Source organism: Elephas maximus, chromosome 1 (genome assembly GCF_024166365.1).
Source record: "Elephas maximus indicus isolate mEleMax1 chromosome 1, mEleMax1 primary haplotype, whole genome shotgun sequence".
Lineage (NCBI taxonomy): Eukaryota > Metazoa > Chordata > Mammalia > Proboscidea > Elephantidae > Elephas > Elephas maximus.
Window position 1 is genome coordinate 10,135,817 of NC_064819.1, and position 14,282 is coordinate 10,150,098.

Consider the following 14,282-nt stretch of genomic DNA (forward strand, 5'->3'; position numbering starts at 1 on the left):
TATGAAAAAACCAAACCAAACCCGTGGCCTTAGAGCGGATTCCAACTCATAGTGACCAAATCACATAGGACAGAGGAGGACTACCCCATAGGGTTTTCAAGGGACAGCTGGTGGATTGAACTGCTGACCTTTTGGTGAGCGTCTGAATCCTTATTTTGGTTAGCAGCGGAGCTCTTAACCACTGCACCACCAGGATTCCACTTTGGGAATAGAGACAGTAAGTTAAGACCAGGAGTGTGTCCAGAAAGAGGAGTGACAGGCCAGGAGGCTTGTTCAGGAAGTGTCCGCTGATCAGATTAAAAGGGCAAAGGAGCCAACGCTGGTGTGCCTACTAGCCTAAAGGGACAATGTGAACATCAGAAGCCATAATGACCATAACGGGCTGAAATGCTGGATTTCTGAGGAGCACCCTTCACCCCGGCCCCCGGTGTCGACCTGGGCGCCCCGACGCGTCTCCTTCCTGGGGTTTTGCACCTCTTCTTCATTCTCCTCCCCGCCCTTTCCCTTCGCTCCTCTCATCGCCGGTATCGCCCCTTCCCTCTGCTCCCTTTCCCACCCTCTTCCCGTTGCGCACCTCCGGGCCTGCGCCTTGCCCCACCCCTCCCTTACCCTCGCCCCGCTTTTCCCCTCCCCCTCGAGACCCGCCCCTTCTATCCGCCCCGCCCCTTCTCCCCACCGAGCCCCACCCCTCCCGCCGCCCGCCCCGCCCCGCCCTGCGCCCCGCCCCTTCCCCACCTAGCCCCGCCCCTCCCGCCGCCCGCCCCGCCCCGCCCCTCCCGCCCCGCCCTGCGCCCCGCCCCTTCCCCACCTAGCCCCACCCCTCCCGCCCTGCGCCCCGCCCCTCCTCTCCGCCCCGCCCCTCCTCTCCCGAGCCCCGCCCCGCCCCGTCCCGTGTCCCCGCCCGGCGGCGGTTACTATAGCTACCGTGCGGACGCGGAGTCCTCCCAGCTAGTGCCGGCGGGCGGGCGGGAAAAGGCGGCGCCATGAGCCACGTCGTGACCATCAGGGAGCCCCAGGCCAAGCAGCAGCTGTCTCACAGCCGCTGGGAGATGAGGTCGGAGCTCAGGGGCAAAGTCTCCTCCAGTCGACCGTATGATTTCCTGTACGGTAAGGGCCGCCCCACTCCTCCCTGCTGAGCGGTCCCAGGGTGAGGGGCTGGGCCGGCCGTGGGCGGGCGAGCGAAGGACGAGCCTCTGCACCGACCCCCGCGCTGGGCAGGGGCAGCGCCGAGCCCTCCAGGTGGCCGCTCCTGATGGCATTTAAATTCTGGTATTTTTCCAAGGTTCTGTATGGACAGGGTACTGAAGGCCATCACTGTACAGCATCCTGCGACATGAGGACTCTTCCCATCACTACTTCTAGTGCCCTTCCAGTATAGACCCAACAATCCCAGTGAGGCCCCAGCCACATCACCATCCCGGCCCAGAGGGAGAGAGGCGCATGCCTTGCCTGTCTTTCTTGCTGTCTCTGGCATCCAATTCAGTTCCAGTTTATTTTAAAGTCTTGGTTGTCAATTCATGTTCTATCTCTTCTTCTACACCTTAAGTTCCTGGAGTTCCCTAAGTTTCTGTTCTGTACATTTCTGTAGCCTCCTTAGCACCTATTCCAGGAGCCCTGGTGGCACAGTGGTTAAGAGCTCAGGCTGCTAACCAAAAGGTCGACAGTTCGAATCCACCGGCCCTTCCTTGGAAACGCTATGGGGCAGTTCTGCTCTGTTCTATAAGGTTGCTGAGTTGGAATCCACTTGACAGCAATGGGTTGTTTTTTTTTTTTTTTTGGTCAGTACCTATTCCAGTGCTAACTCTATGGGGCAGTTCTACTCTGTGCTATAGGATCATTATGCGTCGGAATTGACTCCATGGCCGTGGGGTTTATTCCAGTGCTAGTCGCCTCATAAATGTTTATTGAATTACTGAATTTACTATTACAGGAATTGTAATTAGTTAGGCATGCTTTTCTTCAATTTTGCCCTCAGTATCTCCGGCTCTTTACCTGATCCGTGCGGTGCTGCCAACCGTCTGGTGTCTCCTCTGGGGTTCCCAGCACCCTCTTTGGGTGGGAATCTATAATATATTCATTTCCTGGTATGGGGTCTCTGTGATGATTGTTTAAACTTTCTGGCCAGTTGCTTTCTTTATTCACTCTTAGTTTAATCTGATGAAATCGATCTAGTAAAGCCCTGTAAACACATTGCCATGTTTGTTTTAAAGATAATTTGAGAATGGGATAACATCTTCCGTAAAAACAGGCAAAGAATTTATTAAGCTCCTGGTTTCTTTTATCCCTAAGTGCCCTTTTTGCAGAGAGATTGCTAAATGTTTCCATGTCCCTTGCAGGGAATGGAAACCCACTCAAAATAAGTCAGATGAAATCTTGGATTGTTACAATAAAACAGTCTCACAGCTGTTCATGGACAGGAAGCAAAGTGTAGCCAGGACAGGTTAGAACCAGGAGAGGGAACTAAGTTGCTACACTCTCCTGCCTTTTTACTTGGACCTGTGGTCTTTTGCCCTGTTAGGGTTGCCGAATTTAGCAAATAAAAATACAGGGCCCACAGTTAAATTTGAATTTCAGAATAACAATGAATAGTTTGGTATAATTTTTAGTTGTGTGCAGTATTTGAGACATATACTAAATGATTTGTAAAAATGGCAATGTCAGACCTCTTCTAACTTCAGGTGGCAGGAGGAGAAACACAATCAATATCAGCCCCAAGCTGATTCCTATGAGGTGGGGGTCAGATGTAGCTCCTCTCTCCCACCTGTTACCAATTCTGACACTAGCCGTTCCTCCCACGGCACTCTCTGCTTCTCTGCTGGGTTTGATAATGCATTGCAGTGGCCACACAGCACTCCCAGATTGTACTCATGATTGTGGGGCTTATTAGGTAAGTAATAGGTTACAGTTCAGGATCAGGATCAACTTGGACGTAACAGGAACAACTTAGGATACGGTTCTCTGATCAGGGCAACTTCTTTTTGGCTTCTGCTTCCAGGCCCTCACTCTGGGCCTGGGCCCTGTGCTCTGGGCCCTGTGCTCTTGTCTGCCTCTACTTGCTGGGGCAAAAGCTCTTTAGCTCCACCCACAAGTGCCTGGAGGTACCACATTCCACTAGGGAGCCTCCTGCCTTAAGGCTCTCAGCTCCTTTGCTCAGTGGGTCAGGAAGCCCACTGTAGCCACCTCATTCCAGTCTCCTGTTTCCTGCTGTCTTCTGCCCCTGCCACCTATAGTGTACCTCTCCAGCTCTGTCTCCTGGGTTTTGGAGGTTTTCAGCGCAGGGAACCTAGGTCCAAAGGATGTGCTCAGCTCATGGTTCTTCTTTTTTATGGTAGTGAGGTCCCTCTCGGCCTCTCGGATTGGCTCCCTTTAAACCTAGTGGCGGGCAAAACTGATCCATCCCTTACAAGGTTTTCTTGCACCTTATTTACATTATTAGCAGACTGTCCAATCCTTTTGTGAGCCACAAACACCTTATTTGCATAGTCCCACCCAGTCATTTTTATGGGAGAAATAAGACGATGACTAGAAGGGCCATATAAAGTAATTTGCCTTACCACACAATTATTTGCTACTTTTCTGAAACTCAAATTTAACTGAGCATCCTATATTTTATATGGCAACCCTAACCTTGCTTCTTTCTGTGCAAATACTTCCTCGTTCCATCTGTCAGAAAGCCACTTGTATATGAATTTCTCTTACTGTGACAGGGACTGGAGTCACACACCATAAGTCCTCTTAGCCCTAAAACACCAACTGTATAGAGTCTCTGGTAATCTTATTTGAAAATTTAGGAAAGAAATAAAATAGGTTGTTGGCCAACCAATGAGTTGACTGGCCTTGGGTCAGGTTTCCACCCCAGTAGAAAGAACTATGGTGGGGTTGGTTTGCAGGTCAGTGATACAAACAAGAGCACCTTTCTAGCCCTTTCACCCTCCCCTTGCCCTCACCCCCCAGATCCAATGGCCTTTTTCAACTTAATTGTCTATGCAAGGTTTTTTCTCTTCCAGGAAGCTTTGCATGGATGACCTAACTAAATGTGGTTTTATTCTTTTCTGCTCACTATAGCAATTAAGATAAATTCAGGTACTTACATTTGCATAATACTTTACACTTAACATCTTTCTTTTATAAATCCTATCTCATTTATATATGATTTTGTATTCCACTCAATTTTTTTGTAAATTATTTGTATCTTTCAAAGTGCCTCTTTTGAAGTGCCCACCATACTTTTACACTTCTTTGAATTTGCACATTTGATGATGGCTTAGTGAATACACTGCTGCTCCTGATAGTTAATTAAGGCCTTTTAAATATACGATATATTTTTCATAGCTTTCAAAATGTCTTGGACTATTTTCCAGGATTATCATGACCTCTTCACTTTATTCCTTTATTTTATCCTAAAATTGGAAATTTATTATACTTTTTCCTAAAATTCTTTATTATTTATTGAGGCTTTAAATATTTTAACTTTTAAACACTTTTTTAGTTTTAAATACTCCCTTTCTCTTACCATTACTTGATTGTGGCAGTTTCCTGGGTTTGTTAGAACTCTTTCTAAAATATGGATAAATTGGCTGAGGGATTCTCTCATGATTTTCATGGGACAATTTCACACAATAATTTTATGGGCTTTCTATAGCATAGGCCTGGGATCCAGGAAGACTGGCATTCAAACCCCACCTTCCAATCAGTAAGTTGCTAAGTTCTTCAAGCCTCAGTTTCGTCATCAATAAAAAAGGAGACATAGTGCCAACCTCTATGTTTTTATGAGGATTGCATGAAATATTGCACGTAAAGCAATTAATACCCACCTAGGCATAAAGAGAATCACCTCAATGGTGACAACAACAACAAAAAAACCCAGGAGTAAGCGGTAAAACTTGGTGCTGCTATTACTTGGGCCTCTCAGCGACCCTTTTACGGACTCTTGGACACTGCTATTGATCACAGTTGTAGGATACGTTGCAGAATGTGTTTTTACAAAACTTATACAGTACTTTGTAATAATGGCAAGAATGTTTCTGTAGATACCATGTCTTTGCACTCATTATGGCAATAAGAGGGAAATGGTTTATTTTATTTTATTTTCTAATTTTTATTGTGCTTTAAGCGAAAGCTTACAAATCAAATCAGTCTCTCATATAAAAACTTATATACACCTTGCCACACACTCCCAATTACTCTCCCCGTAATGAGACAGCCCGCTTTCTCACTCCACTCTGTCTTTTCGTGTCCATTTCGCCAGCTTCTAACCCCCTCTGCCCTCTCATCTCCCCTCCAGGCAGGAGATGCCAACAGAGTCTCAAGTGTTCAGCTGATTGAAGAAGCTCACTCCTCACCAGCATCCCTCTCCAACCCACTGTCCAGTCCAGTCCATGTCTGAAGAGTTGCCTTCGGGAATGGTTCCTGTCCTGGGCCAACAGAAGGTCTGGGGGCCATGACCACCGGCGTCCTTCCAGTCTCAGTCAGACCATTAAGTCTGGTTTTTTTTTGTGAGAATTTGGGGTCTGCATCCCACTTCTCTCCTGCTCCCTCAGGGGTTCTCTGTTGTATTCCCTGTTAGAGCAGTCATCGGTTGTAGCCAGGCACCATCTAGTTCTTCTGGTCTCAGGATGATGTAGTCACTGGTCCATGTGGCCTTTTCTGTCTCTTGGGCTGGTAATCACCTTGTGTCCTTGGTGTTCTTCATTCTCCTTTGATCCAGGTGGGTTGAGACTCATTGATGCATCTTAGGTTGCTGCTTGCTAGCATTTAAGACCCCAGACGCCACTCTTCAAAGTGGGATGCAGAACGTTTTCTTAATAGATTTTATTATGCCAATTGACTTAGATGTCCCCTGAAATCATGGTCCCCAAACCCCTGCCCCTGCTACGCTGGCCTTCGAAACATTCAGTTTCTTCAGGAAACTTCTTTGCTTTTGGTTTAGTCCAGTTGTGCTGACCTCCCTTGTATTGTGCATTGTCTTTCCCTTCACCTAAAGTAGTTCTTATCTACCAACTAATTAGTGAATACCCCCTCCCACCCACCCACCCTCCCCTCTCTCGTAACCACAAAAGAATGTTTTCTTCTCAGTTTAAACTATTTCTCAAGTTCTTATAATAGTGGTCTCATACAATATTTGTCCTTTTGCAACTGACTCATTTCACTCAGCATAATGCCTTCCAGGTTCCTCCATGTTATGAAATGTTTCACAGATTCCTCACTGTTCTTTATTGATGCGTAGTATTCCATTGTGTGAATATACCATAATTTATTTATCCATTCATCCGTCGATGGGCACGTTGGTTGCTTCCATCTTTTTTTGCTATGTAAACAGTGCTGCAATAAACATGGGTGTGCATATATCTGTTTGTGTAAAGGCTCTTATTTCTCTAGGATATATTCCGACGGGTGAGATTGCTGGATTGTATGGTAGGTCTATTTCTAAGTTTTTAAGGAAGCGCCAGATCGATTTCCAAAGTGGTTATACCATTTGACATTCCCATCAGCAGTGTATAAGTGTTCCAATATCTCCACAGCCTCTCCAACATTTATTATTTTGTGTTTTTTGGATTACTGCCAGCCTTGTTGGAGTGAGATGAAATCTCATTGTAGTTTTGATCTGCATTTCTTTAATGGCTAATGATCGTGAACATTTCCTCATGTATCTGTTAGCTACCTGAATGTCTTCTTTAGTGAAGTGTCTATTCATATCTTTTGCCCATTTTTTAATAGGGTTATTTGTCTTTTTGTAGTTGAGTTTTTGCAGTATCATGTAGATTTTAGAGATCAGAAGCTGATCAGAAATGTCATAGCTAAAAACTTTTTCCCAGTCTGTAGGTAGTCTTTTTACTCTTTTGGTGAAGTCTTTGGATGAGCGTAGGTGCTTGATTTTTAGGAGCTCCCAGTTATCTAGTTTTTCTTCTGCCTTAATAATGTTTTTTATACTGTTTATGCCATGTATTAGGGCTCCTAATGTTGTCCCTATTTTTATATTTAGGCCTTTAATCCATTTTGAGCTCATTTTTGTGCATGGAGTGAGGTATGGGTCGTTTCATTTTTTTGCAGATGGATATCCGGTTATGCCCGCGCCATTTGTTAAAAAGACTGTTTTTTCCCCATTTAACTGTTTTGAGGCCTTTGTCAAATATCAGCTGCTCATATGTGGATGGATTTATGTCTGGATTCTCAATTCTGTTCCATTGGTCTATGTATCTGTTGTTGTGCCAGTACCAGGCTGTTTTGACTACTGTGGCGGGGTAATAGGTTCTAAAATCAGGTAAAGTAAGGACTCCCACTTTATTCTTCTTTTTCAGTAATGCCTTTTTTTTTTTATTTATCCGGGGCCTCTTTTCCTTCCATATGAAGTTGGTGATTTGTTTCTCCATCTCATTAAAGAATGTCTTTGGGATTTGGATCAGAATTGGATTAAATGTGTAGATCACTTTTGGTAGAATAGAGAATTTTATAATGTTAAGTCTTCCTATCCATGAGCAAGGTACGTTTTTCCACTTATGTAAGTCTCTTTTGGTTTCTTGCAGAAGTGTACTGCAGTTTTCTTTGTATAAGTCTTTTACATCTCTGGTAGGATTTATTCCTAAGTATTTTATCTTCTTGGGGGCTACTGTAAATGGCATTGATTTGGTGATTTCCTCTTCGATGTTCTTTTTGTTGCTGTAGAGGAATCCAAGTGATTTTTGTATGTTTATCTTGTATCCCGATACTCTGCTGAACTCTTCTATTAGTTCCAGTAGTTTTCTGGAGGTTTCCTTAGGGTTTTCTGTGTATTAGATCTTGTCATCTGCAAATAAAGATACTTTTACTTCTTCCTTGCCAACCTGGATGCCCTTTATTTCTTTATCTAGCCTAATTGCTCTGGCTAGGACTTGGCAGCACAATGTTGAATAAGAGCGGTGATAAAGGGCATCCTTGTCTGGTTCCCCATCTCAGTGGGAATGTTTTCAGGCTGTCTCCATTTAGGGTGATGTTGGCTGCTGGCTTTGTATAAATGCCCTTTATTATGTTGAGGAATTTTCCTTCTATTCCTATTTTGCTGAGAGTTTTTATCATGAATGAGTGTTGAACTTTGTCAAATGCCTTTTCTGCATCAATTGATAAAATCATGTGATTCTTGCCTTTTGTTTTATTTATGTGGTAGATTACATTAATTGTTTTTCTAATGTTGAACCATCCCTGCACACCTGATATGAATCCCACTTGGTCATGGTGAATTATTTTTTTGATATGTTGTTGAATTCTATTGGCTAGGATTTTGTTGAGGATTTTTGCATCTACATTCATGAGGGATATAGGTCTATAATTTTCTTTTCTTGTGGTGTCTTTACCTGGTTTTGGTATCAGGGATATGGTGGCTTCATAGAATGAGTTTGGTAGTATTCGGTCCTTTTCTATGCTCTGAAATGCCTTTAGTAGTAGTGGTGTTAACTCTTCTCTGAAAGTTTGGTAGAACTCTGCAGTGAAGCCTTCCAGGCCAGGGCCTTTTTTTGTTGGGAGTTTTTCGAGTATCTTTTCAATGTCTTCTTTTATTATGGGTTTATTTAGTTTTTCTACCTCTGTTTGTGTTAGTTTAGGTAGGTAGTGTGTTTCTAGGAATTCATCCATTTCTTCTAGGTTTTCAAGTTTGTTAGAGTACAATTTTTCATAGTAATCTGATATGATTCTTTTAATTTCAGTTGGGTCTGTTGTAATATCACCCATCTCATTTCTTATTCAGGTTATTTGCTTCCTCTCCTGTTTTTCTTTTGTCAGTTTGGCCAGTGGTTTATCAATTTTGTTGAGTTTTTCAAAAACCCCTCTTTTGGTCTTATTAATTCTTTCAATTGTTTTTCTGTTTCCTGTTTCATTTAGTTCAGCTCTAATTTTTATTATTTGTTTTCTTCTGGTGCCTGTGGGTTTGTTTTCTTGCTCTCTTTCTATTTGTTCAAGCTGTAGGGGTAATTCTTTGATTTTGGCCCTTTTTTCTTTTTGGATGTATGCATTTATTGATATAAATTGGCCTCTGTGCACCGCTTTTGCTGTGTCCCAAAGGTTCTGATAGAAAGTGTTTTCATTCTCATTGGATTCTCTGAATTTCTTTATTCCATCCTTAATGTCTTCTATAATCCAGTCTTTTTTTGAGCAGGGTATTGTTCAGTTTCCAAGTGTTTGATTTCTTTTCCCTGCTTTTCCTGTTATTGATTTCCACTTTTATGGCCTTATGGTCAGAGAAGATGCTTTGTAATTATTTCAATGTTTTGGATTCTGCTAAGGCTTGCTTTATGACCTAATATGTGGTCTATTCTAGAGAATGTTCCATGTGCACTAAAAAAGAAAATATAGTTGGTTGCTGTTGGGTGGAGTGTTCTGTATATGTCTATGAGGTCAAGTTGGTTGATTGTGGCATTTAGATCTTACGTGTCTTTATTGAGCTTCTTTCTGGATGCCCTGTCCTTCATTGAAAGTGCTGTGTTGAAGTCTCCTGTTAGAATTGTGGAGCTGTCTATCTCACTTTTCAGTGCTGTTAGAGTTTGTTCTACATATCTTGCAGCCCTGTGATTGGGTGCATAAATATTTAATATGGTTATATCCTCCTGGTATGTTGTCCCTTTAATCATTGTATGGTGTCCTTCCTCATCCTTTGTGGTGGATTTAACTTTAAAGTCTGTTTTGTCAGAAATTAGTATTGCCACTCCTGCTCTTTTTTTGCTTGTTTGCATGATATATTTTTTTCCATCCTTTGAGTTTTAGTTTGTTTGTTTCGCTAAGTCTAAAGTGTGTCTCTTGTAGGCAGCATATAGATGAATCATGTTTTTTAATTCATTTTGCCACTGTCTCTTTATTGGTGCACTTAGTCCATGTACATTCAGTGTAATTATGGATAGGTATGAGTTTTAGTTTATGAGTTTAGTGCTGTCTTTTTGATGTCTTTTTTTTTTGTGTTTTTGACAGTTTCTTTTTCCCACTTATTTTTTGTGCCGAGCAGTTCCTCTTATTTGTTGTTGTTGGTTTTGTTTCTGCTGAGCCTTCATTTTTTTCTTGGATTTTATTTTGATGAGTAGGATTATTAGTCTCCTTTGCAGTTACCTTTAGCATTTACCCCTGGTTTCCTAAGTTTAAACCCAGCTTTTATTTCTTTATATCATCTTGATATCTTCTCCATACGATAGATCTATGACATTTCTTAGTTCCTCTTTGTTGTTTTAATGTTGTCTTCTTTTACATAATGATATCGCTTTTTGCCTGTTTACTTATTTTTTTAATCTTGATTTATTTTTGTGATATTGCTATCTGGGTTGACATCTGGTTGCTCTCTTCTGCGTTCTAGTCTTGCGTTGATATCTGATATTATTGATTTTCTAACCAGAGAACTCCCTGTGTATTTCTTGTAGTTTCGTTTTGGTTTTTACAAATTCCCTAGACTTCTGTTTATCTGGAAATGTCCTAATTTTGCCTTCATACTTGAGAGACAGTTTTGCTGGATATATGATTCTTGGCTGGCAATTTTTTTCCTTCAATTTTTTATATAAGTCATCCCATTGCCTTCTTGCCTGCATGGTTTCTGCTGAGTAGTCCGAGCTTGTTCTTATTGACTCTCCTTTGTAGGTGACTTTTCATTTACCCCTAGCTGCTCTTAAAATTCTCTCTTTATCTTTGGTTTTGGCAAGCTTGATTATAATACATCTTGGTGACTTTCTTTTAAAATCTACCTTACGTGGAGTTCGATGAGCATCTTGAATAGATATCTTCTCATCTTTCATGATATCAGGGAAGTTTTCTGCCAACAAATTTTCAACAATTCTCTCTGTATTTTCTGTTATCCCTGCCTGTTCTGGTACTCCAATCAGTCGAAGGTTATTTCTCTTGATTGAGTCCCATGATTCTTAATTTTTCTCCATTTTTTTCTTGATTCTTTTATCTGATTTTTCTTCAGATATACTGATACCAAGTGCAGTATCTTCAAGTTCACCAATTCTGCCTTCCACTTGCTCAATTTTGCTCCTCTTACTCCAATCAGTCATAGGTTATTTCCCTTGATAGAATCCCGTGATTCTTGAAGTTTCTTCATTTTTTTTGATTCTTTTATCTGAGTTTTCTTCAAATATATTGATGCCAAGTGCAATATCTTCAAGTTCACAAATTCTGCCTTCCACTTGCTCAATTTTTCTCCTCTTTCTATTGATTTGTCTAATTGTGTAATTTTATTGTTAATCTTCTGAATTTCTGATTGTTGTCTCTCTATGGATTCTTGCAGCTTATTAAATTTTTTATTATGTCCTTGAATAACCTTTTTAATCTCTCCAGCTGCTTTATCTGTGTGTTCCTTGGCTGTGCTGCATATTGCCTGATCTCCTTCCTGATGTCTTGAAGAGTTCTGTATATTAATCTTTTATATTCTGCATCTGGTAATTCCAGGAAGGCACCTTCATCCAGAAGATCCATGGATTCTTTATTGTGAGAGCTTGTTGAAGCGATCATGGTCTGCTTCTTTAAATGATTTCATATTGACTGTTTTCTCCCTGCCATGTATAAGTTATTGTATTAGTTTATTTTATGTTTGTTTAGTGTATCCTAGTTTCTTGCTTTGTTTTGTTTTGATATGTCCGAATAGGTTGCATGAGTGAGCTAGCTTGATTATCTTCACCTTTGAAGCTGTAACGCCCTGTCACCAGAGGGCTATAGCTGTTACCAAATATATAAGACTAGGAGTCCATTCGATATTATTGTATGGCTTCAGCTCAGGTGTTCAGGTAGTTGGTCATCACCTGTGTGGTACAGGCTCTGTCCTACAGTCTTAGAGCGTGGGGGTGATTGGTGTAGGTACCAGTATCTGGTTGCAGCAGAGGGTCACACTCTGAATGAGGCAGGGGGCTGACAACTGTCCCCCGAGTGTCTGTGAGGAAAGCATGTCCCTATTCCCTAGAGTGCACAGGTGGGTGAATTCTGCAGACGGATCTTGGGTACCTAATGCTTTTGGTTTTAAGGACTGGGAGGTATCAGTTATGCTTGTACCCCTGTCATGGGTGGGTGGGTGACCTGAGTGGAGCCACCCGTCCTTAGGCCCCTGAAGTGGGAAGGTGAGGACCCTGTTTAATGGGCAAAGTGGTGTCAAACATCAAACACCCACCTCTCCACAGCACAGTTGAAACAGTTACAGTCTGCCAACAAGGGCCTATTCTCCTGAAATAGGCCCACACAGGTCCATGCAGAGGGGAAAGGTATTCAAAGTCCACAGACTGTTTATGTCTAGACAGGAGCTGCTTCTGTCCTGAGCTCCCCAGGTTAGTGGAGCCGGCAGGTTATCTTTTTCCCAATTGTGAATTTATTCTTTTTCCAAGGCCGGGACAACAGCTCAGTGTACGCAACCAGACCTATCTCAGGCCCAGGGAAATCAACGGTCACTGAAGCCAGCTCTGGGGCTGGGGCTGCGGTAAAATATACGGAAGCACTTAGCTTCTGCCGAGAGCACCGTTCTTTTCTGGTTCCAGAGGTTTCAGTAGGCTGTGTGGCTGGCTCTTTCTCCATGAGGAAACTGCGGATGAACACTACCACCAGCCTGCTGCTGCCACTCCTGGTAATGGTGCCTGTGGGATCCTGGTAATTCAGATCCAGTAACTCCTTTCTGCTTCTGAACAGTCTTTCCCTCCCCGTGCTGCTCAGTCCATTTTCTAACTTTGTCTTTCATGTTCAAGGCTTCTAGCTTGTCATAATTGTAATCGTTCCACTTGTTTTTTTGGGTCTTTGTTGTAAAAGGTTCACCAGAAGCGTCTGACTACTCTGCCATCTTGGCCCCACCTCTGGTTTATTATAAGTTAAACTTAGTGGAAATACAGGGTAAACTAATTTCAGATGAACAACACAAAGGTAACCGTAGACCCAGTGATATTTTAAATCACTGAAAACAAGATTCTGAATAGAAATGGGCCTTTGTCCCACTCTACTCCCAATATATTGGGGATGTTGAGGCTATATTCTTCCTTCCCTTTTACAGATACTTCAAATGCATTAGGCTATGATTTGAGGCCCATAAAATCTGGCCTTTTCTTTCCTAATTTCCATCACTTCTCAACTTGAATCATAGGTGTGAGTATAGGTGATGCAGCTAAAGAAGAATGTATCTAAAGACTGATGTTTCCCTCAAATTGCCTCCTTGATATCTCCACTTGGACATATATCAGACATCTTAGATTTGTTTTTTCCGGTGTTCCCCCCAAACCTGCTCCACCACAGACTTCCTCCTCTGAACTGATGCCAACTCCATCCTTCCAGCTGCTAAGTCCAAAAATCTTAGACTTGTTCTTTCTCCTCATTTTCCGTCATACTGTTCCAATCCATCAGCAGATCCCACTGGCTGTGCCTTAAAAAGAGATCTAGAATTCTACTACATTGCAGCACCTCTGTTGCTACCACCTTCTTTTCTAGATAGCCTCCTAATAGGTCTCCCTGCCTTTTTCATTGCTTCAGTGCAGTCAGTTCTTAACTTGGAAGCCACAGTGAACATTTTTAAATACAAGTCAGATCTTGTCACTGCTTGTTTAAAGACCTTGTGTTTGTTCGCATCTCACTCAGATTAAAAGCCAAAGTGCTGCCAGTGGTCTCCAAAGCCCTGTGTGAGCTAGCCTCCAGGTAATTTCCCTGATTTTTTACCCACTATTCTTTCCCTCCTTCACTTTGTTTCAATCATGTTGGTGTCTTTGCTGTTCTTCAAACCTGTCATGCATGCTGTCATCTTAGGGCTTTTGCTCCATTTCTTCTCTCTGGAAAGTTCTTCCTCCATGTATCTATGTGGCTAATTCTCACACCTACAAGTCTCCTTAAATGTTACCTTCAAACTGAGGCAGGCCCTTACCACCCCATTTAAAATTGCAACCCAATCTCTCTTCTCCTGCTCTCCTCTTTTTTTTAAATAGTACTTATTACCCCCAACTCTAACAACCAAAAACCAAAACCTGTTGCCATCAAGCTGATTCTGACTCATAGCAACCTTATAAAACAGAGTAGAACTGCCCCATAAGGTTTCCAAGGAGCAGCTGGTGGATTTGAAGTGCTGACCTTTTGGTTAGCTGCCAAGCTCTTAACTGCTGTGCCACCAGGGCTCCAACTCTAACATAATATATGTAATTTACTAATTTATTGTATTTTCTGTTTCTTGTTTTTCCACCATGAAGTTAGGGATCTTTATCTTTTTGTTGATGCATTCTAAGCATCTACAACATAGTAGTTGGTCAATAAATATTTGTTGACTGAAAGAGTAAAGATAGCGCGAGCCTCTTGTAGCTTTTCAACCTTCATGGGAATATCAA

General features: G+C 42.3%; 1 protein-coding gene across 4 annotated transcripts in view; it reads left to right on the forward strand.

Annotated features, from left to right (window-relative positions):
• The first annotated feature begins 950 nt into the window (after positions 1 to 950).
• The window catches only part of CFAP91 (cilia and flagella associated protein 91), an 88,133-nt gene continuing 74,801 nt past the window's right edge, over positions 951 to 14,282 (forward strand). For 3 of the 4 annotated variants that reach the window (XM_049877325.1, XM_049877333.1, XM_049877343.1), the window contains exon 1: positions 951 to 1,107. In XM_049877325.1, coding sequence (XP_049733282.1) covers positions 984 to 1,107 — 124 coding nt within the window. In that variant the 5' untranslated portion in view covers positions 951 to 983. Of the gene's footprint in view, positions 1,108 to 5,284; positions 5,430 to 14,282 lie in introns of all 4 variants that reach the window. The other variant, XM_049877352.1, reaches the window with a different exon arrangement.